General features: G+C 40.3%; 2 protein-coding genes and 1 long non-coding RNA gene across 6 annotated transcripts in view; 1 reads left to right on the plus strand and 2 right to left on the minus strand.

Annotated features, from left to right (window-relative positions):
- The window catches only part of ephb6 (eph receptor B6), a 45720-nt gene extending 39688 nt beyond the window's left edge, over window positions 1–6032 (minus strand). Inside the window, exon 1 of the mRNA XM_074653367.1 lies at window positions 5416–6032. Coding sequence (XP_074509468.1) covers window positions 5416–5701 — 286 coding nt within the window. The 5' untranslated portion in view covers window positions 5702–6032. The remainder of the gene's footprint in view (window positions 1–5415) is intronic.
- On the plus strand, window positions 1091–26771 carry LOC141778868 (uncharacterized). Of its 3 annotated transcripts, none has more exons than XR_012596146.1 (8): window positions 1091–1283; window positions 2961–3139; window positions 10639–10888; window positions 10968–11141; window positions 13221–13455; window positions 15131–15385; window positions 15884–16051; window positions 18923–19159. It is a non-coding gene; the product is annotated as an uncharacterized LOC141778868 (long non-coding RNA). The 3 variants fall into 3 exon arrangements; XR_012596147.1 differs by having other exon boundaries at window positions 18947–19159; XR_012596145.1 differs by lacking the exon at window positions 18923–19159 and adding an exon at window positions 26636–26771 and having other exon boundaries at window positions 1095–1283.
- On the minus strand, window positions 7413–20442 carry slc2a3b (solute carrier family 2 member 3b). Of its 2 annotated transcripts, none has more exons than XM_074653371.1 (11): window positions 20308–20442; window positions 20059–20216; window positions 16503–16607; window positions 15853–16013; window positions 15119–15359; window positions 13638–13800; window positions 13239–13426; window positions 11451–11555; window positions 11256–11357; window positions 10962–11165; window positions 7413–10867 (listed from the first exon to the last, which is right to left on the minus strand). In XM_074653371.1, exons 2-11 carry the CDS (start codon window positions 20080–20082, stop codon window positions 10634–10636), a joined length of 1527 nt encoding a protein of 508 aa, XP_074509472.1. In that variant the 5' UTR covers window positions 20083–20216; window positions 20308–20442; the 3' UTR covers window positions 7413–10633. The 2 variants fall into 2 exon arrangements, with proteins under 2 accessions (XP_074509472.1, XP_074509473.1); XM_074653372.1 differs by having other exon boundaries at window positions 20333–20428.
- Window positions 26772–27111: the final 340 nt, after the last annotated feature.

The raw sequence follows: 27111 nt of genomic DNA on the forward strand, positions 1-27111 counted from the left end.
TACTACTATGTAAAAATACTCCACCATAAGTGATAAGTGCAATCATAGTGAGTCCTCTCTTAGTGTATCAAAGTAAAATGCTATATGTGCAGAAAAATGGTCCCTGAGAGTGATGTATTATTATTATTATATATAACTATTAGATTCTTAATGAGAGCTGGAACAATAAATTGTCCAGGCCAATATTTTAGCCAATATAAGCTTATTGCAGATATATTGGTATCGGTGTATATGTTGGTCAATAAATAACAAGAAATTGCAGTACAGAAATGCCACATAGGTTTGAGGTAGTTTAGTTTTTCTAGGGTGTCCACCAGAGAGCAATGGCAGGTTTCTTTGTCAACTGTAAAATGTCCAGCTTAGATTGCATCTTGGTCACAATACTTAATTTAATAAAAAATATCAAGATTGTTTGTTTAAGATAAGATAAGATATTCCTTTATTAGTCCCGCAGTGGGGAAATTTCCAGTGTACAGCAGCAAACGGGATAGTGCAAAAAACAAGATGCATCAGCTAACACAGTTAAAAAAAGAGCTAAACAAAGTGTAACAAAATATGAAGCATTTAAATAGAAGGAAGTATAAAAAAAAATAGGAGCAGCATATACAGTATTGACAATAAACAGACTATTAAAAAATTGCACAAGTGGAAAATGATAATGATAAATAAAATTGAAAATGTAAACAAAAAAACAGTTATTCATTTCCACTAATTAAAAAAAAAAAATCCACAGGGATCCACTTGAGAGGAGCTAAAGATCCGCATGTGGCTCCGGAGCCGCAGGCTCCTGACCCCTGCTCTAGGAACACAACAACTCAGCATAATATCCCTATAACTACATGTATGATCAAATTCACACATATTCTATTATACAGACTCGTGACTAAATATGGAAAGTTAAAGTTACATCTCCTCTCTCGTACGTTTCCTGAGCCTCCGGCTGCACAACTATACTTCAGAGCACCTGTCAATCACAGCTGTCAATCATAACGTCTCACACCCTTTTTTTAATTAAAACCAAGCTTATCAGAAGAATAACACTTGAACATACATCATCGTGATAAGATGTGTTGTCAGGTGTTATGTTGAAGTCTGTTCCCGGGTCGAATAGTGTTTCCCTCCTGTTGAAATGACAGCGCCCCCCTTGGTAGGTGGGTTCAGGTTTAGGAGGGAAACTGTACTCAACACCTGTCTGTCGTGACGTCACAGCTTGGCGCAGGCGCGGACGTGGCTCGAGGCGGTTAACGTTAGCTTCTACCAAAAGAGGAAAAATCAGACTCCCGGTAATTCCCAAGTTGTTTTATACATATATGTGTTCTTATGCCGGGTATGACAACTTTCAGGAGTAACCTAACTTAGTGTAAAGTTGAAGGGTAAAACCGCGAAGCCGAGGTCGCTGTGGAAGTAACGGTCCTCCTCGCTGAAGTGTGCAATCACCGGTGCTAAGCTAACTAGCTAAAGGGGCTAAGCTAACTAGCTGAAGGGGCTAAGCTAACTAGCTAAAGGGGCTAAGCTGACTAGCTAAAGGGGCTAAGCTGACTAGCTAAAGGGGCTAAGCTAACTAGCTAAAGGTGCTAAGCTGACTAGCTAAAGGGGCTAAGCTGACTAGCTAAGGGGGCTGAGCTAACTAGCTAAAGGGGCTAAGCTAACTAGCTAAAGGGGCTAAGCTGACTAGCTAAAGGGACTAAGCTAACTAGCTAAAGGGGCTAAGCTGACTAGCTAAGGGGGCTAAGCTAACTAGCTAAAGGTGCTAAGCTGACTAGCTAAAGGGGCTAAGCTGACTAGCTAAAGGGGCTAAGCTAACTAGCTAAAGGTGCTAAGCTGACTAGCTAAAGGGGCTAAGCTGACTAGCTAAAGGGGCTAAGCTAACTAGCTAAAGGGGCTAAGCTGACTAGCTAAAGGTGCTAAGCTGACTAGCTAAAGGGGCTAAGCTAACTAGCTAAAGGGGCTAAGCTAACTAGCTAAGGGGGCTAAGCTAACTAGCTAAAGGTGCTAAGCTAACTAGCTAAGGGGGCTAAGCTAACTAGCTAAAGGTGCTAAGCTAACTAGCTAAGGGGGCTAAGCTAACTAGCTAAGGGGGCTAAGCTGACTAGCTAAGGGGGCTAAGCTAACTAGCTAAGGGGGCTAAGCTGACTAGCTAAGGGGGCTAAGCTAACTAGCTAAGGGGGCTAAGCTAACTAGCTAAAGGGGCTAAGCTAACTAGCTAAAGGTGCTAAGCTAACTAGCTAAAGGGGCTAAGCTGACTAGCTAAGGGGGCTAAGCTAACTAGCTAAAGGGGCTAAGCTAACTAGCTAAGGGGGCTAAGCTAACTGCTGGATGGTCAGTAAATCCCTTTGAATTGTATGACTGCTTGTTAAACTACAGTGTCTTATTTATTATTTATTATTATTATTTATCGATGTGTTTACAGGCAGAGTAATGAAAGTTAAGTAACAAGTTAAGTAGCTAACGCATCAATTTTGCTGCTCAACCTTAGCTAGTTATTACCAGTAAAGTAATGTTATTACTTTTTCAATGACTAACATTAATGTGTAAAGAGTAATTTATTAGTATCTTGCCTAACTCTGTGAACCATTGGTTTACTTTAAAGGTTCTATGAACAGGGTTCAGCGCATTAATGTAGCAGAAAACAACGATTTGAAATCTGAAATCAAAGCAGCTAAAGCTAAAGTGAATTCAGCCATCATTAATTTAATTATGTACACCTGTGCTTTTCCTACTGTGACAAGTCAAAGGCATATGGCTACCTGAGCAGATATGTCTTCACCAAGGCCTATGGCCCCTAGCTTCTGTTACATTTGTTGTGTTTATTTATGTCTTTGTTAAGCGTCCTTGGGTTTCATGAAAGGCGCTATATAAATCCAAGCTATTATTATTATTATTATTATTATTATAATAATGAAGTTGCTCTCCCTCTGTGCGTGTTATAATCACAGCTTCTCTCTGCTTTGTTTACATAGCCGGGCCGGCTGCACACGCATTTTAGTGTATGTGAGTCTCTCCGTTGGCCCGAAGGAAATGATTGGACGGGCTACCTTGCCTGTCTACCTACAAGCCTGTCTGCCTGCCTGTCTGCCTGCCTGCCTGCGCACTCATTGCGCATCACCGGAGTCTTCCACAAGCTGCTAGCTTGACAGCTGTGAGTACTAACAATGGGCGTGTTTGTTGTTTACATTTATTATAATATGTTTATGTCCATAATGATAATTTTGGGGGAGTGGCTTAGGAGGGAGGCTTGAAGGGACTGTCAGTGTTGCAGACTTGGCGACTTTCTCGCTAGATTTAGGGACTTTTGGAGCTAGTGCTGCTAGCTACTTTCGTTGGAAAACAGTTTGCAACACTCGAATGGGTTTTTCGGTTGAATTTTCTTTTTAAATGTAGTGTGCTCTTGCTCTTTTCCCAACATTACCGACCCTAGCTATAAGTGCAGTACTGGAGTATTTAGTTACTTTCCACCACTGCAGATAACACCTGCAACACCTTTTCACTTTATTGGATTTTTATACAGAGAAAGTCATTCACATTTTAATCAGTTTTGTTACTGGTTAACATTTTAGTCTACAGTTTATGCAGCCTGTTGCCTTTTGGATAAATCCGATTAGATTTCCCTTTTATGGTGTGACATAAGTTCAGCTAATGATACACGGTTAATTTCAGGATATGCATAGCTCAGTGAGCATCACCACTCATCCATGACGGGAAGAGCTGGAGGGGCATCAGGTGTGCCTCCTGCACAGACCTCCCCTTCAGTGCGGTGTGTTAATCCAGTGTGAACAATGAACACGCAATCCTCGACACAGATCCAACAATTTAGAGGCCCAGCCATGTGGCTTCACATCAATACCTCGCATCAACAATGCATGTGGGCGAATGCATCAACACTTACTCGGGCAGCATGCGAGAGTGATAAATCAAACACCCTGTCACTTACACGCTCTGTAGTTTGTCTGCATGCAAAGAGGCAGAAAACTAGCTTTCATACTCCTCTAACAGCGAGAAAAGAAGGCTAAATATGACACATCTTTATGGTTTGTGGTGTGAAAGCAGACAAGAATAGGGGTTGTTAGTGGTGGATACACTTCAAAAGCAGTAGACAGACAATAAACAATAGAAGGACAGACAGTAATATCAGTTAACCAGTCAGTCCAGACAGACATTTACTGCGATCAAAGGCGATCAGATACCAAATCCTCCCTTCGTGACATAACTACAGTAGATGTTTCAATTTATGTGGATTTATATGGACGTCCACGCTATTGGGTTAATACTGTCTTACGAAGAGCTCTCTTTCAATTACACAAACAGAGTCAGTAGGCCAGTAACGCTGTGCGGCCTCTCTCCCTCTCTATCATTCTGTCTCATCTTAGTCCAGGCCATCTGTCACAAACACAGCTCGAATCTGTGGCATGAGGCTGACATATAAGTTACCTCTGTTATAGACTATAACTGACACACACCTCGCAGTAAACTAAAGCCAATGATGAGCGTGAACAGGTGCAGCTCTTTCCAACGTGCAGCCAGATTCTTTGAAAGTAATTTGCGTGCTGACGGCTGAAACCCTCTCAAGTGTTGGGGACAGGATGTAGGAGCAGGGGCTATGTATATCCACACGCACCTATAAGAAAACACACTCACACATATGCACACACACATTTAAAGGCAGTTTGAGTCATCAAATTAATGTCAGGTTAACAGTCAGCTTTTCCAGACAGACTATTTATTACTGAGTCACTCAAGTTTTGCACTTTTTAAGACATCTAATATTTCCATGTAAGTATGGAGACTGGATAATAGTACTAGAGCGGGGGCAGGGGTCTTTGGCTGTCACATCCACGAGATCATGAGTGACATGGGGGCCAGAGGGGGGGTCGCCAAATACATAGGCAAACGGGTTATGCAACTTATTATTCATTTGTCTCCTGCCTCATTTCCATATTCTTTTGTTGCGGGAGCTTGATGGGCCCGGCACGCACCTGGCACATCCATGCCAACAAAGTCCCATCTGATGTGCTGCCACAGTGGCACACACAACACAATCATCTGCATATATATGCATACACACAGATGCACTCAGACACAAATCTAACGCACACAGGGCTGTGTGAGCGGGGGGGGAGGAAAGGTGGTAATTATTCAGGGGGTCCCAAGCTGGAGGTGGGGCCCCAAAAATCGAGAATTAATCAGACTTTCTGGTGGTGTTGCGGCCTGACGTGCCACAGTTTCACACGTTGTCAAAGTGCCCAGCATTCCCCAGAGAGAGCCACATTCTTGGAGAAGCATACCAAGTGTCCATCCTTCACTTGTGGGCTCATTATGAGCACATGATGGGAGCGCTGTGCAAACTCTCCATCCCGCTACACTCCCCATAAACACACACATCATAGGTTTAAAATCAAGTAAAAGTTTAGTTCTTACCTTCCTCAGCTGAATTGGGCTGAAAAAACAGACAGAGAGACAGAAAGACACTCCACATCTCCACTACAGAATGACACTGACAGAGAGAGAGAGAGGGAGGGAGAGAGCATGAAAGAAGGAGATAGAGTGAGTGTGTGTGACGGAGCTGGGGAGAGAGAGGGAGAGGGGGGTGAGAGAGGAGGTGGAGTCTGTTTGCTCCCTTTATCTGAGAGAGGGAGAGAGAGAGAGAGAGGATAGGGGGGTGGATGGATGAGGGAAGGAGAAAAATATTTACAGAGCAGCACATACAATAAGTACACTGCCAACAGAGGAAGTAAACAAAACACTGTTGTCAGAGAGACGGGCGGAGAGAAAGAGGAGGAAGAGTGCGAGGAGGAGAATGGGAGAGTTTTAATATTTTTTAGAAAAACAAAGACAGAGAGAGAAAGTGAGGTAGAGTCAACCAGAAAGAGTGACAAAGGGAGAGGGAGGTGGAAAAATTAATAAACAAGTTTGTCTGGTCTCTAAAACAACCGTCTAGACATGTCCAACGACATCAGTTCCAGCTCTCCTCAAAACGCCTTCCACAAATTTCAGCGAAGCCGCCTGGCAGACTGCGCCTCAAACTGTGGCATCCCTCACATGTCTGGACACTGTGCTAACTTGCATTTTTTCAAGCTGTGGCATGTGAGAGTGCCCAACTTCTTTTTTTTTTTTCCTTGATCGCTCGCAGTTCTACCTTTTATGGAAAATGAATATAATTTAGACACATTTTTGGATGCTCTCCATCGTTCGTCTTCTTAACACCCCCCCCTCCTCTCCCCTCCATCTCTCAGACACACTCCTCGCCTGGCAGGATTGCTCATTCAGACAGTATCTAGACACACACTCATACAGTATCTAGACACACACTCATACATGCAAACACACTGAGCTGAACCCCCTTCTGGCTCGTGCACGCCACTCTCTGGTCAGACCGCAGTACTGCAGCTTGTTGATGGGCTTTCATGCCCCAGTTCACTGCATTGAGTGAGACTTCAGTAGACTCTTGCAGGGAGATGTTGCCTATTGGCTTGACACAGTTAGATGGCCCCATTCCCAGCCAGCCGGGGGCCCTTTACCCAAGGCTCTTTGCTCCAAGAGATAAAGTGAAGAGGGAACACGGATCACGGTCCTCCAGTCATTAAGCAGGGAATTAAAACTTTTTAATCCGTTTTCAGTTTGTTCAGCAAAAAACTTGTTCCATGTGCCAGCTTAGATAAAAGTTATTTTTTAGAGCTGAAACGACTAGTTGATTAATCAGTTCATCGTTAACTTTTGATTGATCAATTAACTTCATTACATTTTTAAACAAAAAGGACCAAAAATCACTGGTTCAAGCTCCTCAAATGTGAATATGTTCTGCTTCTCTTAGTCGTATGTGATAGTAAACTGAATATCTTTAGGTTTTGGACAAAACAAAACATTGACAAACAAAAGATTTTAACAGTTCAACATGTGCTCTGGCAACTTGTGACCAAAGTCTAAATTGTTAAATTGAGAAAATAATCTGAAATCTAAGCGATAAAAAAATAGGGCTGAACGATTTTGATTTTTTCTTTGATTATTTTGACTGTTATTGCGATATGATATGATATGATATTAGAAGGAATGATAATTTTTAAGCCCTATAAGAAAATAATCGTTAGTTGCAGTCCTAATGTCTTTTAGTCTCCTTCCTAAAAATGTTTTATCACTTACAACCACTCATGAAACAACAGCAAAGGCCTGTAATTTTAGAGGAATGTTTTCTTTTGAGCCGCAATGTTAACGTACATTTTCAGGGAAATTCCTCTTTGAGGTAAATGTTTTCTTGCGTCTCTACATGTGTGATCTGGTTTGGCTTCTGAAGCTGAACGAAGAGGAAATTTGACCTCATAACTCCTCCTCACACACGCACTCCTAAAACGTCATGACAACCATGAATGCATCTTTTAAAACCCAACTGTTCAGCAGCCGCAGAGAGAAAATGAACTCTGGTTTTCAACTCATGGCTTTATTTCAGTGTTTCAGAGGGTTGGTTAGCTCTACAATGTTGAACTGCACAGCTGACTGAGGTTTTGCCGCGGTGCAGGAAAGGAAATGGGAGTTGGCACAGTGCAGAAGTGGGTACCAGACAAACCTCTCACACTTTCACTTCAGCACAGAGACTGCAGTTACATTAAACATTCATTGCTTTGACTCGTAGCATTACAGACAGGAAAAAAACTGTTTATGCTCATAATTCAAGTCGCACATTCCCTTAAAAGATGGACAACTTTATTTCCTTTTTAGTTTCTCAAAGCCAGTGTCACTCATATTATTACAGCAGGAGAAGAGAGGACATTATGATAGAAAAACAGTAAAGGTCATCTCTTACGTGACTCTAACGCACACTCAACCATCGTCACTTCTTGCTTTCATTTACTGTTAAGCAACATTCACCTTAGTAACAGTGCAAGAAAAATCAGTGGATGCAACAAAGTTGAAAGAAGATTGAGGAAAAAATAACAACCACGCACCATACACATCCTAACACACACTGTATATTTACATGTAACAGAGAGCCACACACAATATAAACAATCATTAGAAAGTAGTCCAACTGCCAAAGTGCAAATGAAAACGCTGCTAAGCTCAAACATTAAAAAGTGCTTCCTGATGAGTGTGTGCGCACATCCATTTATACAACATTTATAAGCATGTATGCTGCGCTGTAATGATCACAATGCAGGAACTGGAGATTCTACGATATATACAATTTCAGACAGTTAGAAACAAAAACATAAAAGAATTTTTTTTGTGCATTAAATTCAATTCATTTAGTGTTTTTATTCAACATCGCTATCCCAAGTGGCTAATATCTTGTTTCGACTGAGATGTGCTGTTATTTAAAGCTGAAGTCAGTCATTTTGAGCAAATATGATAAAAAAAAATTACTGTATAAAACAGTCAATATATCCTGACATGAGATAGATGATCTGAAAAACATCATGTTCCTCCGGTGTCCTCCTGTGCTTCTAATGGCATTTGTAAGATTTCACAGCCCTGGAGGGAAACAACCAATCAGAGCCGAGCAGTCTTTACAGCGTCTGTCAGTCATTGCTTGCGAAACTGGCAAATTCCGATCAAACAGTCAAACTAGGCAGCGCTGATCAAATATGAATCAATATTCTGTTACTGTAATGCCTATTTCCCACCTCAAATGTTTTTAGAAACATCTTGTAGTTTACTGTTTAGCTGTAAAATGAGAAAGTCTGTGACCTGCATGTTGAAAACAGCCAAGCCAACGTTCTCATTTTACAGCTAAACAGTACAAATGTTTCTGAAAATATTTGAGGAGAGAAATAGGCATTACAGGAACAGAATCATGATTCATATTTGATCAGCGCTGCCTTGTTTGGCCGTGTGATCGTCCAGTTTTGCGAGCAGTAATGGACAGCTGCTCTAGAGACTGCTCGGCTCTGATTAGTTGTTTTTGTTCAGGCACGGTGGAATCTTGCAAATGCCATTGTGAGCACAGGAGGACACACAGGAGCATGATTTTTTTCAGATTATCTGTTTCACGTACTACTGTCAGGATATAGTGACCGTTTTATAAAAACAACTTTTTATCATATTTGCTCAAAGTTCCAGACTGCAGCTTTAATTATCAGATTCAGTAAACTGTGTTCCAATACATCCCTCAAACGACGTTTAACACTGGCAAGCGCTTTTGATTTGATGTAACACTATTTTAGAGATTGTAAGATATTTTATTTCATGACCTACAATGCAGAACTAGTTACTGCTCCGCACTGATGTCAAGAGAGCTTCAAGTACAGTGATGGTGAATGTATTTTATATGCCACAGTTAGAAGCTGAGTTTAACACACGTAGACACCTGAGTTTTTGTATCCAACTGTTTTAATGCATCCTGTAAACGACTGCACTACTGGCTGTACGCTGCTATGAAATCAGAAAACCAGCCGGGTCTCATCAAGTGGCGTATGAATGACCCGGCAATTTGTAAGTCATTTCGCATGGAATAACAACTTGGTTGTTGTGGAGACCGGGTTAAGTGTTGTTGAATTTTTTGAAGTTACGTTAGTGATGTTTGTGACGTGTTTTCCGTACTTATGTTACGCTGTTTACATACGTATTTTATTTAGTTTACATATTTATTTTAAGCCCAACCATGATGTTTTTCCTAAACCTAACTAAGTTTTGTTGCCTACACATAACCGCAACCGTTTCACCGTAACGACATGGCACTAAATGGCATCCGAAAAGCCCCTTCACAACACTAACTCCGTAGCCTGAAATGACACGTGAAAAGCCCTAAAATACATTATCATGACATGCAGAAGGTCCTTAAAATGTTGTGCTATCAGGGTGATAGAACACAAGAGGTTATGTTGTATTTTTAAGAGCAGAACGCCTATAGTGAGACTTTATTTAAGGCCTGACAGTGCTAGACTACACCTCCATTCTCATACGAACAATATACTCGATGCAGACGATACTAGTTTACAGACATGTCTTTTTTTTTATGACTTCAAACAACGCACAAACGTCCTGTACTCTCAGGGGACGTTGTGCTACAGGATGAGAACAAATATTTCCTATCTTCTACATGCTTAAATATATTTATTTTAAGTCTATAGTCAGTGCTTTTTTGTGCACCTGAAGGGGAGAGGGACTTACTTTAGCACCTCGATGTTTATTCTGTCTACTCAAGAAGAGAACAACATGGCTCCCTCTCCCTGGCAGCAAGGCACATCAGGCAGGCAGACAGGACAGCAAGTCAGTCTTTTTTTTTTTTGGGTCAAACTACCGGGCTCCAAAACCGGCTTTTCAAGCTTGACCTCAATACAGAAAACCCCCAAATCCCACAACCTTTTACCAATGGGGGTAGCTGAAGACCTGGGACTTAGGCTAACACTGAACATATGTTGATCCTCTTATATGGCAGTATGCGTGGAGCTGGCAGTGGGAATGTCAACAAATATTAAGCACTGGTAATTCAGTTAAGTTTGGCCGACGTTTAAAGCAGGATTACAGAGAAGTCTGTCAATTATTTTAGTGGCTGGGGAATCTTTAACGCTGTATTTAGTTGGCTTTTTCTAAACACACCCCGCTGCTCTTTCACCATTTGTGTTTTATGAAATATAACTCCTTACAATATCTATGTGTTTGAACCCTGTTGTCTGTGTTGTACCCTGAGTCTTCTTTCTTCTCTCTAAGGAAGATCCACCATGGGAACCTTGTCTGTGGGAGACGTGGGAGCAGGTTCTTTTCCCTCCGTGACCACCGCCTCAGCCTCCGCAGGGGGTTTCCCTGCTGTGGCAGCGAATCCCTGAGCAATGTCGTCAAAGGTCCTTCCTCTGGTCTCAGGCACTCGCAGGTAGGTGAAGATGAAGAAGAAGATGAGGAGGACCATGAAGATGATGAAGACGTAAGGACCACAAAGTTCCTGAGAGACGAAGAGAGAGATGTTTGTAACTACATGACAAACCTCATATTGCACGTACATGTGAAGAGTTTAGTGAAGTAAATGTTGTCCTTACCTCCAGTTTAGGGAAACCGATCCCCACCAGGAAGTTGGCGGTCCAGTTGGAGAAACCAGAGACGGCCATGGCAGCAGGTCGGGGCCCCTGGGAGAAGAGCTCAGCCACGATGAACCACGGGATGGGACCTGGACCCATCTCAAAACTGGCAACAAAGCCGAACACAGCCACGATGGCCAGGTAGCTCAGATTTGGGTTAGTTTTCTGCTCAGAGAGAGAATGAGGACAAGATGTAAAGAGGGAGCGACAGGGACACTTTTATAAGCTCACAGGAATCATGCAAACATCACTCACCACCAAAGACAGGGAGATCGTCATAATGAGGGCAAATATAGCCATTCCACCCAGACCAATCAGGTGCAATGTCCTTCTTCCCGCCCGTTCAACCAGGAAGAGCTGGAGTCAAAGCAAGAAAAAAAGTCATTAATAATCCAATTACTCGTAAACTTGCCTTTTCTTGAGACACCAAAGGTGTAGTCAGACACTTACAGAGACGACAGTAAACACAGTGTTGACAACTCCAGCTCCTATGGTGGCGTAGATAGGTTGAGTAACTCCAGCTGTGTCAAATATGCCTGTAGAGTAGTAAAACACCTGGAGGGGGAGAAAGATGAAGAGTTACTACTATGAGTGACTATTTATTTCAGTGAATAAAGTTAATGTAGTCTTTAAAAGTCTGTAAAACATCACATTAAACCTACACTAATTGATTTTTTTGGCCACTTGGGGGCAGAGCAACAAGCTTCAAACATTACACTGACATATTAGCACCTTTTTAGAGTTGATAAGACTCAGTGGCCGACTCAGGCTGTCTGAGGGGTAGGGGCGAAAAAATTAAAAGGGCACCAGCTGCACGCAGTGGGAAAGTTTTCTAGCATGTCGGGTAGCCTATATGGCACTGCATCGTGTTTTTATAAATTTTAAGGGCACTTCATCATGATTTATCTACAATAGGAGCATCAAAGAGGGCACTTTTGCTGCGGTTTGTTCACACATGGGGGCACCAAGGAGGGCGGTCACGTTTTAGTAAACGGATGCTAATTTACACATCCAGCAGACACAGAGCAACATTTATTTGGAGCCGTGTTTATGTCCAAATTGCGAATTTAAGTCCAATATTCTCTCTCTTTTCAGCTCTGTTTTGGTCTCCACCAACTCCTAACGGCTATATCTGGCTCTTTAGCAGCTAAATGCTTTACTATGTTCACCAGCTAGCATAGAAATAGAATAGGAGTAGAACGGACATTGAACTGTTAGCTGTGGTAGTTTGACTAGTAAAATGGCGATTGTTGTTAATTGTTAAAGTGTAGTGCTTCGCTGCAAAGCTGAGCGGAGGTAGTCACAATCGATATCAGGCCAATTCATACTTTCTTCATACTTTCTTAAAGTACTCACTTACTTACTAACTAAAAGGGACAGCTGACATGGCGGAACTACACGCACGCACACACACTAATGCCGACACTGTTGTCTTGCACGTCACGCCGGCACGAGTCAGTCCACAACTTGCCGCAAGTCGGTTTATACGGAAGTTAGGTTAGCCCGTTACAATGTTTGGAATGGCAACGCCAACGGTACACATAAAAATGTCCGCCGCTCTGACCATCCTGCTACATTGAATGAATGGTAAAGTCCGTTCTACTCTTTATATTTCTATGCCAGCTAGTCACTAACTTTGTCTGTCTGTTGTTGGGACATAAAACCAAAACAGTGAGCTGAAAGACCCTACAATGCTCTGTAGAGTTGATGAGAGTTGTTGGGTTATAATTGCTGATGGGTTTGTTACTACAAGCGATTCCTTTAAAATTACATGTAGTCATTTGATCCAAGTAATATATAAATATTGTTTAGAGCAGCTTCGACTACTAGCTGCTGTGCTGGTGAGTGAGACAGGTCATGAGTGTTAATATATCCGTCAGAGTTCGATCGATGTTGCAGCCGTAAGCCGCAGGCTGCTGCAGCGTCACTGTGATTGTCAGGTCAGACGAGGGAACGCTAACACATTTAGTCAGCCTGGTGAAATGACCTTATTAGCAAAATGCCTATCAAATACCGCTGTGCTTGTCTCTTTCCATTGACCCTCAGTGGCTTAAATTATTTCACTCAATCTAACATCGCCTGGAGCCAAGAAGCATCTCTCGTCATGTGCTTGTCACACACATTAGTATAATTTCAGTGAATGCTCCTTTAAAGATTCATATATAAGTGACTTAGGCTGACGCTTGATAATCATATCCCTAACGCTGTGCTCTGTTATAGGATACGGTGTTCACTCACAGCGTTGATGCCAGACAGCTGCTGAGAGAGCTGGAGGACTATAGCAATGATGATTGGCTGACGGTAGTTTCGGGAGCGGAAGAGTTCGAGGATGGTCACTTTCTTCTCCATGGACATCTTCATTCCTTCTTCCTTCATCTCCTTAATATCATCACTCACATCCTCAGTGCCACGCAGACGCACCAGCGCTACAGAGAGATGAAAGAATAGAGAGGAAGTAAGTACATTATTGTGCAAATATGATGTAAAGAAAGGCTGGAACATTATGTGGTGAAATTTTATTAAATCACAGAGCCATGCTTCAATCCTCAGATCATTAAAAATGCAAGAGTAATTCTAGATGCAGCATCATTAAAACCTGATGTTGCCATCTTGTTGGCATAATGTCTCAAAACTGACCTTTTCTTGCCTCCTCCTCCTTGTTGAGGACAATCAGCAGGTAGCGGGGGCTTTCAGGGCAGAAGGGCAGCATGATGCTCTGCAGTATGGCCGGCAGGATGGTTAGAGCCAGCAGCAGAGGCCACAGAGAGTCTGAGCCAAGAATAAACTCCAGACCAAAGATCTAAAATACACAGTTAAGATACAGGGATGACATACATGACATGACGTACAATGGACTCACACTACTGTACAGTCCATTAAAGTTGAAAGAATGCAGTATGGTTGCGTTCAAAATTTTATACTAACATACTATTTAGTACGGTAAAACAGTATTTCGATTTTTTTTTTAGTATGTATGAAACCAATAGAACCCAAATTGTAAACTATTTCCAGTGAAATATTACAGTATGCAAACACTGGACACTACATCAGCATAAATATCCCACAATGCAATGCGGTAGTGATGACAATGTTCATAACAGACGTTGACAGGCAGCTCTGTAACATCAATAACGCTTCAACTTAAATATAAGTATAAGATTCCACTTTGTTGTAGCTGAATATGGTCGTAAACAGAATCTCATTTCAGAAATGAACTTGGTGCAATATTTAAGATGCAATTTCTCTTCTCCTTTCTTTATGTTGTTGTTTCAGAAGGCAGGGGGTTATATATTGATGTGCCTTCAGAAGAAATACACTTTTATTAGTTTTTTTTTTCCATCTGCAAGAAACAGCTCCCTGTTTTCATTGCACAGTTTGTTTTCTTCATCAATATCCAGTAACACATAACGGCTCCCTAAATGATATAGTTCAACACTGGAATGCTACACATTCCTGCCTTTTCTGTTGTAGGAACTTTTTTCTTTTTAAACACGTACTGCCTTGTATTACTATACCAGGGGTCAGCAACCTTTACTATCTATGATTAAGTCAGACTTTATGATTCTCACAAATCATCATTTTGGTCACATGGGGTTGGTACAGGTTACCATGGAAACGTGTCTCCAACCTGCGAGGAGGCTCTCAAGAAGTGACGACGTAAATTACAAAGTATGTTGAACGATGCACATATTGGGTGTGAAGTGCATAGTATGTGATGCTTTGTGTTGCTACCATTTGATTGGTTAAAATTAAATGTTCTATTTGCTAAAAAAACAACATTATGAAACAATGCTTGTAATGTTATATGTTTTGTTTCTTTTGGTTAATAGGGCATTTTGTGGGAATATTTTTACTAAAGAAATGATATGAAATGAGAATGTTGTTTTGTATACCTAGTATTTACTGTATGGTGATCTGTAGGTCACATGACTGATGGACTTTATATTAGTTTACTTTATATTACCGCTCTAATGAGTACTGCATTGTGTACTGTAGAAGAGTTGGGCAATGTTTTAATTTGATGAACATGAAATTCTTCAAGCTGATATCTTTAGTCCACATTATTCGACAGAAATCCAAAGCTAAAAAGCATTAATAATATAATCACAGCATCCTACCTGTGCCACCAGGATGCCTATAACTACACCCAGCTGGTGCAGAGTGCCGAAGGCTCCTCGGACAGCGGTGGGAGAGATCTCGCCCACGTACATGGGTGTCAGTCCCGTGCACAGACCGCAGAACACTCCGATGATGAACCGGCCGACGATGACCATCTCAAAAGAATTGCTCACACCCGACAGTCCCATGAAACCCCCACCAATTACAGCCAGGATATTATTGAGCAGCATGGACTTACGCCTGGTGGAGAGAGACAAGGAAGAAAGGTTAGTAAGTGAGTGAGTGAGTAAAGAGAAAACTACAACTATAAGAGGCATGTTTGAATAGTGTGTATAAGGAAATGAGGGCTGCAGCAAATTATTTTTTATCATCATTAATCTGCTTTTATTATATCTCAATTAAAAATAACAAAATGTCTATCGCAATTTTCCAGACTCCCAAGGTGAAGCCTTCATGTCTTTTTCTGTCCAACCAACAGTCCAAAACCAACGAGTTTTCATTTCCTGTCAGATAAATTACTAAACTATTATTCTATTTTCACAGTTGCCAAATAACTTTCTGTTAATTGAATAATCAAAGGAAATAAAAGAAATGGCTATTATTGAGCTTTGCTGAGATTAGTCACATTCTGTAAAAGTGTACTAACAATCCTGAAAAGGACTTGATGATTGGTTGCTCTGTCATCTTACATTGAACCATTTCCTGCACCACACTTAATTCCTGATGTTCTCACCTGCCAAATTTGTCGACCATTACTCCGACAGAGAAAGACCCGATCATGCCTCCCACACTGAAGATGGCCACAGCAAAGCTCCACACCATGGTGTTGGCTCCCGGGCTGAAGGGCTCCCCGTACCGGTCAATGGACACATTCTGGAAAAACCTACGCAGTTTCTGTCAAACCACAGAGAAGAGCGGTGGGATTAGAAGTGGTAAGTGTTTATTTTATTTTATTATTTTATATTTTATGTGAAAGAGCTTGTTGTGCTTGATGTGTGAGTTTTTTGACACATCCACATGGGGGCAGTACAGCTATTGGCATGGCCACCTTGCAATGTTGTGGTCACAAATGAGACCAGACATGTCATGTCTAGCACTATAACTCTAATTTATGCCTCCTAGCAACACCAGTTACAGAACAACAACATCAAAAAATGTGTTAAAATGATTTGTAAAATGGCAATTAAGAGTGTCAATTTAGTTATTACAATATTCACCTCAGAAAATGAGAGATGGTATTGCATCTATTATTAATCCTTCTCTCTTGTTGGTTGTCCCCGCTGTCATGAAACATTAAAACACTAAACGTCCATTACAAGAATTCACTCGGCAAACACACACATCCAGAAACACACACACACACACACACACACACACACACACCTGCTCTGGTGCATTGATGACCCCGGTGTTGTAGCCAAACTGTAGCGAGCCGATGACTGCTGTTGAAACGCAGTAGAGGAGGTAAAGGGTCACCTTCTTCTTCGGCTGTTGTGAGAGAAAAAGACATGAGACATATGAAAGATTAAAACAATGAGCGGATGGGGTTTATATACAATCACGCCATCAGTTTGAGTGGTGGACATGGCCTGTCCCTGGCTCTACAAAGCTATTGTTGTTTATAGTGACACTGGTAACACACAAACAATGAGCCTTTCTGCATCTGCTCTCGCTCCTTGTTTGCAGCTTTCCTGCATTAGCAACTCATAGCACTGCTGTGAGGTGTTACAACACTGCACATGCTCCATGACTTGCAGCTCTGAGGTATTTCTCAGCTAAGTAGCTAAAGACACCATGAGAGAATAAGACTGAATCCTATTGTGAGTGTTTTTTTTCCTACTGCTGGTTTCAGAATTAAAGTGGGTTTAGCTCATAATAACAAGCTAATACACCTGACAGTAATCCCCAACATGGCAGGGCATGTTGGGGAGTGACATTTTCAATATGCAGAAGTATCCAACCGAGCAGAACTGAACGGAGTAATTGATTTAAATGAAGTTGTGGCTCCAAGTCTACTATGTGGAGGCGCTATGCCAAAAATGGAAATCCCCAATCAAAGTTTCACTTTGATTCAACAACCAACTCTACGTCTCTTTCACGTTAACTGTGACACACCAACTTTCTGAGAAGGTTATTATTTGCATCCAGAGTCTAAAGGTCCAAATAGGCTCATTAATCAAAGGAAATCCATTTTAATCATCCGGTCTTTGCAAAATCTGCTCTTGTTTCAACACTAACTCAATTATATCAGTGAAACTCTTGGTGCGAGTTAATAAGTTGTTTTGCACAACTTGTAATCAGACTCAAGTCAGAAAACCGACACAATGAGCTTTGTCCTAATGTTTTACCATACGTGATATCACTATCTGCGCAGATAAAATAAGAGACTTCTCAAACGTCATGAAACAGTATGTTCATTGGGAAGAAAACTGAAATCAAAGGGCAATCCCTCTCCTGAAACAAACTGTCTGTTCTTTTATCTGATCAGCCTGCTCCTTTTTCTGATTAACTGAGATTCAACAGAGAACTTGAGGTTCCTTATTGATAATGAAATAAGAAAAATGTGCTGTAAGTACATCATATGTGTGGCTGCTCTTATCAGGTGCCCATTAAATCCACACAGAATGAAGGGATTCATTACTTAGAAATATTTCACTACCACAGTAAGATAGTGATAATCAGTTGTAATCAAGCCACAGTGCGTTTCTGTGGGAGCATCGTGACCGTGTGTCATAATAAGGATTAAAACTAGCTGAATGCACTGTGTTAAAGTCATGTGAGCTGTATCTGACGGACAGAGAGTATCTTGACAGTTTGGCACAAAGGAAGTGCTGCATACACGATAAAGACGTAATAGTGACGGGGAAATACAGCGTGCTGGTAATATGATAAATGCATGATAAAGATGAAGAAATAAAGTGATCTAGCATTTAAGAATATTAACATGTAATTACAAGTTTATTGCATGCCATGTTTTACTTTTGGCACAAGATCATCTCAGATAACCTGGAGGGTTAAAAACATGCCTGTGTGGGGTGTAGCGCTGCAGTAACGGGTATTTGATGAAGAAAATCTGCATCTGGGGGTGTAGTTGTGTGTGTGCATATGTGTATGTACACGTGTTTGTGCTTGTGGCGGTATATGCCAATTGCATCTGCAGAGACGTGCTAATGTTGATGTAAGATTTAGACAAAACGATTGCATTGTTTAAGCTTCTTGCTATAACTGCGACTCTAAAAAGGGAGTGGCCGACTGGCCGATGAGCATTATATTGTGAATTGAATGCGTGGGACTCAGAAGTTGTATCAGCATGTTGTGAGGCATTGTGGTTGCACAGGAACGTATTAATTCTAGTGTAGCCAAACATACAGTAATGTTGCTCAATATCTGCAGCTGTATACTACAATATACTGTACTTTGTAGTAGAACACCTATGCTGGTTAAATGTGAACATACTGTATGACACGTTATGATCGATATGTAACCACAACCAAACAGTAATACAAATACTGACTACTCAAATTACTAAAAGTGCTCAGAAAATACGGACGTGTGAACATTTCAATGACAGTTGTGATACTCTAATTGCTCATGAAGAGCATGTGATATGATTGAAAGCACCAGAACAGCTACTAAATGGATCTTGTCCAATGAACTTTAAGCCTGCAGTTTCTACACTTTACTCTCTTAATGTGGTTATTTCCTGCTCTTATGTTTGGTTAATATTCCCTATAATATTAAATTATGATGTAGAAATATTAACAAATTACTCCAAACCACAGTCAGTTCCTGTGTTTCAACAGTTCATCGTCTCTCTCAATATTCAGAAGGACGACTCTGGATTGACACACCTTTTCTTCGACACTCAACTTCCACATTCATGTCATCTTGCAATCTTCGTCCCTGTCTCTCTCTTAATCAAAACCTCTCTGTCCTACCCGTTTTAGAAAATTAGTTTTCTGTCTCCCTTTCTGTTTTTTGACTATTGCACCGACCTTTTCTTGTCTCTTTTTTTTAAATAAATGTGACATTTGTTGCAATTTTTCTCTTCACACGTTTTTCACACGCTTTTCTCTTCAGTGCCGTACATCCAAAAGGAAAAAGTGCATTACGTAAGATCCATATTTGTTTATGATGATTTTGTGCATACATTTTGCTCAAGGCTTTTTGGAGTGCATGCTAGTATTCGTTGCGGCTTAGTGGGTAGTTACATCAGCACATGTGATGTGTAAATCTTAAGTAACAGCCATGAAAATGGCGTAACTGTATGTTTCAAAAGACAAACCACAGAGAAGGTTTGCAAAGATGCATGATAGCAGGCAAATTCACTTGAGATATTCTTTATAATGCATTCAAATTCAAAGTGCACCATTTGATTAATAACACTAGATCCCCTGTTATCGCTATTCCCTCTGTCCTATTTGTGCAGTTGCAAGATGTCAGTCCTCGTTTCACCTTATCCAGATCTCTCGTCGTCATATTATTATTCCTTCATCTCACCTTTCCAGGGTAGACGCAATTAAATGCAAAAAAAACAATAACACTCAAGTTGAAACTTGCCATCCTCCAGTCTGCCACTCTTTCTCTCTGTCTTAGTCATCTCCTGATCTGATAGAGTCTCAGCCCATCCCCTGCTCTTGCCAGAGAGGAAAAATACAGAATCGGCAGCCTGTGACTCGTAAATACCACACTCTTATTCATTCATTAGGCCGTGTTGGCACAAAACAGGCTCAGAATAAAGTAACAATGGCAAAATGGCTGGCACTCTTCCTCAGGGACCACTGGGAGTTATAACAGACATCTTAAATGAATGTGTTTGTGTCTGAGGAGATTACAGTAATGTGCAGAAACTGTGCAGCAGTATCATACGTGCAGGTTTTAAACTAGTCAAATAAATGTCAGAACAACACCAGCAACCTAATAGAAGTAGTATATTTACCTTCTCGTCTTCCATCCGCTCCATTTTTGCTGCTTGATAGAAGATATTCAGAAGGAAACTACAGGAACTCTTCAGATAACAGACTGAAGTTTCTTAGACGAAGCTGCCTCTTATCCTTTATGCGCACACACCTCTGTGCAAACAGTCAGCAGAGAAACCTGAAAATACACAAGAACAATATGTGACATTCATTAAATGAATAAAGAATACATGTTTTAAGATTCTGAGCATCTATCCTGCAGCTCATACCAGTAAGGATCTTAAACCAACAGACCTAAAAGAGAAGTTGATAGAGTGGAGCACTTTTCTGCACTCACTGAATTCAACAGGAGTCAGTCCCCAAAATGACAGCAAACCCCTCCCTCCGCTTCCGTATTCACCCTCCTCCTCCTCTGCTCTCTCTCTAATCATGAACTCAAATGAGAAAAAAGTGATGTAACTCTCCTTTTCAAGTTAAATTACTGTCGCTTCGCTTATTTTTATCAATACAAAGCATAAAACATCATCTCAGTCGGGCTGCAGAGACTTTAAAAGCTGCAGATGATGCTCTACTGATCAACCAGATTTGATTTAAAACATGTTTTCTCATGTGCAAAAGGTTAGTTTAATAATTAACCATGTAATAATAACAATACAGGCATGGAAGTAACATGTGGATACAATTGTTTGGACAGTGATAAACCACCTGAATTAATCACCATGGTTAATAATAAATGTTTGTTTACCGTTATGTGAGATTTGTGTATCCAGTAAATCAGTCCTGTCCAGCTGTGCTTGCTCAGACAAATGTTCAGCCCTCCTTCCTGTCTGTGTTTCTTTATAAAAAAAGTGGAACAAGTTCACCACCACGTTTCAGCGTTGTTGTTTTACGTACAGGGAAGCTCCCCTGTGCGTAAAAGGCGCATGCAAAATTTCCCACCCAGCACAGTCACTTTGATTTCACTCCTCTTGTGTCGTAATGTTGGTGGCAACAGCGCACATGCATTTCCTCTCAGCTGAAGAAAGGGGGGGACGTGCTCAGGCGAGCGTACAGTAGGGAGCAGAGATGGAGAACAAACGGTGCCGGTGAAAGGAGTCTCTGTGCTGCTGCTGGCCCGTCGGCTGCCCACCGGGGGCGCGAGAACAAAAGGCAATGTGCACGGAGTTCAGATACAAAGCCTGGTCATGCAGAAATCATGAGACCGGCTCAGTGGGTGGTGAACAAACGGGGAGCCTTCCTAATTCTTCATCAACTATGTCTAATCTTCACAGCCCACCTAAATCCCAGTCTGGAATTTGACAAGTTTTCCAGGAAAATACGCACAAGCAGGTTCATTTCTAAATCCACTTTGGGAGCAGGTTGGGCTCTTATTTTTTTGTTTTTAGTAGATTTTCATTGACGGTTTTAATTGGAAGCTTTGGACATGAGTTTGTTCTTGGATTCGGGTGACAGTTTAGCATTTAACGTTCAATATGAACATGTTTTTTCTGGTTTGGTAATCGTCTTGACCCTCCCACCCCAGAAGATTTTGACCACATATCAAAAATAAAATTCTGTAAATTAATGTAAAAGGCTCAGTTACATGTCTATTCAATTGTCTGTACATTTTATTTCCTAACATGAACTCTTTTTTTTGGTTGGTCTAAAAGTAGTCAGTTTAAATATGTAGAGTTCAAAAATTGGAATTAGCTCCCAGGTTGAGGACATGACCTCTGTGTCGTCAGTGGCCGCTACAGCCCTGATCAGTACTATAAACTCTCTTAAATATGCAGGAATAAATGAGGGAGTAATTATGAGTGTTGGTCAGGGTTATTATCTTAAACTAAAAAAGAAATGAAAATAGTTTAAAAAAAAAGAAAAGTTAGTATACTCATATTAAATATAAACTATATCCTTTAAGAAAACTAAACTGAAACGTTATCGCCTGTGAAAAAAAACTAATGAAAATGAATGTAAATTCATTTCAGTTTTAGTTTTTTTTTAGCTATAATATATCACTACCAGAAAAAGGAGACGGCAGGAATTTCCGTCAACTCTTGTGACATTGAACCACAGAAATTGAACGGACTTGAAGGACCAGCAGATGGCGATATGCTGCAATATCCTCACATCGTACACTAAATTCCTACACAGTTCTCCAACCAAGTATTTTGTATGTATATGTAGCTACGTACTTCTGAGACATTATACCCGGCCCAAACAAAAACAAAAACTACTGTAAAACAAAATTTATAAAAACTAAATCTGAACCTTTCTGACTAGCAAATGCACTCTGAAAACTAACTAAAACTAGCGCTGTCAATTGATTGAAATATTTAATGGCATGATTATCCATAGTTAATCGCGATTAATCGCAAACTAATCACACATTTTTTTATCTGTTCAAAATGTACCTTAAAGGGAGATTTGTCAAGTATTTAATACTCTTATCAACATGGGAGAGGAAAATATGCTTCTTTTATGCAAATGTATGTGTATATTTATTATTGGAAATCAAATAACAACACAAAACAATGACAAATATTGTCCAGAAACCCTCACAGGTTCTGCATTTAGCATAACAAATATGCTCAATTCATAAGATGCTAAACTCAGTGTGTGTCAGTGTGATGACTTGACTATGATTTGCCCCAAACTGCATGTGCTTATCATAAAGTGGGCATGTCTGTAAAGGGGAGACTCGTGGGTACCAATAGAACCCATTTTCATCCACATATTTTGAGGTCAGAGGTCAAGGGACCCCTTTTCCGCGCTAAAATTTAGCCCAACTTTGGAGCATTATTTAGCAGTCCTTTCCAACATGTTAGCATGACATGGTTGGTACCAATGGATTCCTTAAGTTTTCTCGTTTCATATGATACCCGTAGCTTCACTCTAGCCCTAAAACCTGCTAGAGCCCCTGAAAGACAGTAAAGTCGGTCAGGGTCGCCCCGGCCCCGCAGGTCTCTTAGGGTTAATGCTGACAATCCTATCTAACAGTCCAGTTAGAGAAATATTATGTGACATAAATACACATATTTAGTCCTGAGCCGAAACTAACTGTCATCAAAACTAAATACATATTGATTATTCATTTATTCATTCATTTATGTTCCTCTTTTATTGATCAACTTAATAAAATGTTTCCAGTATGAGTTTTAAAACAGCATCTGACCTCATGAAAGGGAGATCATTTTAATAATGCATCCAGGTGACGCCTGTTTGAACTTATATTGACTCATCTCTGTGGCTCATTATGAAACTGCCGTTGCACAGCAGAAATTAGCCACTATGATGCAAACAGGAAAGAGTAAACTGGTGTTTCCTGGAGGTAATCAGAGCCCTCAGCTTTAACTAAACCATGACCAGTGGTGGAAGAAGTACTCAGATCTATTACTTAAGTAAATGTAGTAATACCACAGTGGTGTTGAAATACTCCGTTACAAATAAGTCATAGTAGTATTTTCAAGTCTAAATGAATGAATGAATGATTGAATTATACCTGTAGATACATTCATGTGTGCATTACTTTAATGTTGCAACTGTTAAAGGTGGGGCTTATTATTTACTGTATATACTGCCAGGTAACGTTAATAGTAACTAATAAGTAGGGCTGTCAATGTTAACGCAAATTTGTTTTGAAGCCATTAATTTCTTTAACGCATTATCGCAACTTGCGATGTTTAGGTTGTAGTGGGCTCAGTTTTAAATACTGGCATCATATGAAACTAGAAAACCTAAGGAAACCATTGGTGCCAACCATGTCATACTAGCTTGTCACGAAGGGAAAAACTGTCATGGCCATTTTCAAAGACGTCTGACCTCAAGATATGTGAATGTAAAATGGGTTCTATGGGTACCCACGAGTCTCCTCTTTACAGACATGCCCACTTTATGATAATCACATGCAGTTTGGAACAAGTCATAGTCAAGTCAGCACACTGACACACTGACAGCTGTTGTTGCCTGTTGGGCTGCAGTTTGAGCATATTTGTTATGCTAAATGCAGTACCTGTGAGGGTTTCTGGATTATATTTATCATTGTTTTGTGTTGTTCATTGATTTCGAATAATAAATAAAGTATATACATATAATTTTATAAAGCAAGCATATTTGCCCTCTCCCATGTTGATAAGAGTATTAAATACTTGACAAATCTCCCTTTACGGTATGTTTTGAACAAATAAAAAATATGCGATTAATTTGCCATTAAATATTTAAAGCATTATTTGTTGATTATATCTTGTATTATTAATCTGAATCTGCAAGTAACTAAAGGTATTAAATACATATAGTGGAGTAAAAATATAATATTTCCCTCTGAGTTGTAGTGGAGGAGAAGTATAAAGTAGCAGAAAAGTAGAGTACAAGTAACTCAAACTTGTCCTTAAGTACACTGCTTGAGTAAAGGTACACCACTGACCATGACTGACCCTGAAGACATATCCTTGAATATGACATTATGACAACATACTGTAGGTTATATACAGTATATATACAGTGCATATTAATATACTTTAGAATACCTTAAAACCACCAAGCTTACTTTTAGACAGGTCCACTCACATTACATTTCTTAGAGAATTTTATTGCTAAATTATGGTTAGACCACACATTTCCTGATGCCTGCTTGTAAGTCATTTCTAATGTGTTTGGTTGATCATTGCGTTGATAGTCAGATTCTTAGGAAAGGAACTGACCACATGACTTTGCATCAAATACGTCAGGCCCCGTTAAATGTGGGTGGCTCCTTCCTTTTCTTGTGTAATAATCTTCTGTGGAATCACAATTATTTCTTTCAGTCTTGAAATAACCCCCCCAAAAAAAGGAACTAACAGAGAAAGAGACCTTCAGATGTTCAGTTTGATCAGTGCTTTAAGTGCTCGCAACAATAATTATTCATTCTTCAGAAAGTACACCTCTCTGTCCCAGCATCCCATCTGGACCCCGTGAGCCGTTGCCAGGGAAACCGATCCCGCAGCATCTCCTCTGGTGACCTGACCTGAGTGAGCAAATCAAATTACAGGACATCTGCAAAGAGCAAACACGGTTAGAGGGGAGTCACACACACACACACAGCCCGTTACAAACCACATCCTCTAGCTTGTGCTCAATACGTCAGTGTGTGTGGTGGACTGATGCCAGTGGTAAAGTTAACAAGTAGAGCCTTTTCCTTCCTTTGTTTTGCTTTTAGTGACTATAGTAGCGCACCACACCAAAGGTTTGAATTTGTTATTCTTTGAAGATTTTACAAAAAAAAGTCTTTTATTTGCAAATTTTTGCTTTAAAAATGTGTGAATAGGGAGCGACAAGTATTGAAAAAATGCAAGTAATGAACCTCTCAAACCCACGATTTTCCCCTGAAATGTTCTGTTTGGTAGCTTAAAAAATAAGGAAAGAAAACACTTCTTTTCCCCACACTTCACTACATATATTATTAATATTTCAACTCTCCATTGAATGTATTCCTACAGGCCTATGATATACCACATCAAGCTAAATATTCAAACACAGCAGAGTCATGTTTGAAATGGCTGTGTCACTACATCAAATAGAAATATTCTAATTGTTTCCATAGATTCATACGCATTTCCCCTTTAGTTCAGCGTGGCATTTTAGGTGTATTTGGTAAATTTGAGGTCATGTGTGGGATTAAACATTATAAACATGTATAATGATAATCTGGTGGTTCAGGGTCAGCAGAGGGATGGAACGTTGTGATGATGGTTTACTGGAGGTGTTGCTTGTTTACATTTGGTGCAGCAGTGCCACCTTGTGTTTTTGACCTGCCATCATGTTAACACACATTGACCCTGACCTGATATACTCCCACAACTTTCACAGTTCTCTAGCAGTCCATTTCTGTATAATGTCCAACACTTTGCAACCACAACTATGACAGTCTTCCATCAACAAGTTGAGGCCCAGGGGGAATTTATCTGGTCTAACAAATCAAAACAGAGGAGAGGAACACACCCTCTGTGGCGTGTCAGGACGTATTATAGCATAGCTGAGGTGAACGGTTGCCAGTGGAGAATGTGCTGAGTTGATGATAATCAAAAGAAGATTACAACTCTTGTGCTCTGAGGACGGATGTGTCAATAGTGTAACTGAAATACAAAACTGTAACCCAATGTCATTCATTAAATCAAGCCTCTGCTTGTTACTATAGACCCTCAAGGTCATGAAACAAGTATCATGAAACACGTCCTAGTAAAGATTAAAGGCTGATTACATGAGACATAATAATCATACTCATTTAGAGAGGAAATGAATGAGACAGTAATGGGGGAAATAAAGCAGTTTTGTTTGACTGCCTCCACCGTCATGAAAATGTTGAATATTACTTTTGAAGTAAGGTACCGAATGATAAACTTCATTGACAAGAATCTTTGTGTATGCTTTTCATCAAAACCTACATTTGTATTATTGTTTTAAGAAGTCATTTCTATCCTGCATCTTTTAGTACAGGTGTATTATAGAAGGTTCTGTCATATAAAAACTGAACAGGAAGTGTAGGCCAAATCAATACTATGGTTTTAAATAGGTTTTAAACGTTGTTTCTAATGTTTATCTATGAAACATGTTCATGTAGTAAATCTCCTGTACTGTTTTCAGACTATTTGTGCCATGACGTCATTGCAGAGAAAGCAGAGGATGTTACGGTAATTATGTGCACTTTCACACATCCACCTCTGATGAAATACACCAATGCAGTGGTTTACAGACTTGAATCAGTTCAGATGACACCCACATCAATAAGCTTTATCGTAACAATGCTCATGTAAGCCGTTTGGTCACAGAGATACAGTTCAACTGCGCCACAGTGTGGTGAAAATAGAGTATTACACCAAAACAAGCATGTTTTTTTTCCTTTTTTTAATCACCACTGCCACCCACTGGAAAAACTTTGTTATGTTGAGTTTTCAGAGCAGACAGACCTGAGGGGTGTTTCAGAGACGACTAAATAAACATTTCATCTCTGGTGTAAATACAGTCTGGAATACTTTGATGAAGAGAGGACGGGGCGGCAAAATCGAGACAGCTGAAGGCTATGTTGGGTAATCCAGAGAGACTACAGGTCTCTGCAAGTT

Source organism: Sebastes fasciatus, chromosome 12, assembly GCF_043250625.1.
Source record: "Sebastes fasciatus isolate fSebFas1 chromosome 12, fSebFas1.pri, whole genome shotgun sequence".
Lineage (NCBI taxonomy): Eukaryota > Metazoa > Chordata > Actinopteri > Perciformes > Sebastidae > Sebastes > Sebastes fasciatus.

Bases quoted from the DNA above. Each gene is read 5' to 3' on its own strand.
- slc2a3b (XM_074653371.1), bottom strand. From the start codon at position 20,082: ATGGAGCGGATGGAAGACGAGAAG. The intron at 13,427-13,637 runs GTCAGTTTTGAG...ATCTCTCTGTAG, and splicing joins GGAGGAGGAGGCAAGAAAAG to CGCTGGTGCGTCTGCGTGGC. The intron at 11,166-11,255 runs GTGAGTGATGTT...CTCTCTGAGCAG, and splicing joins CGATCTCCCTGTCTTTGGTG to AAAACTAACCCAAATCTGAG.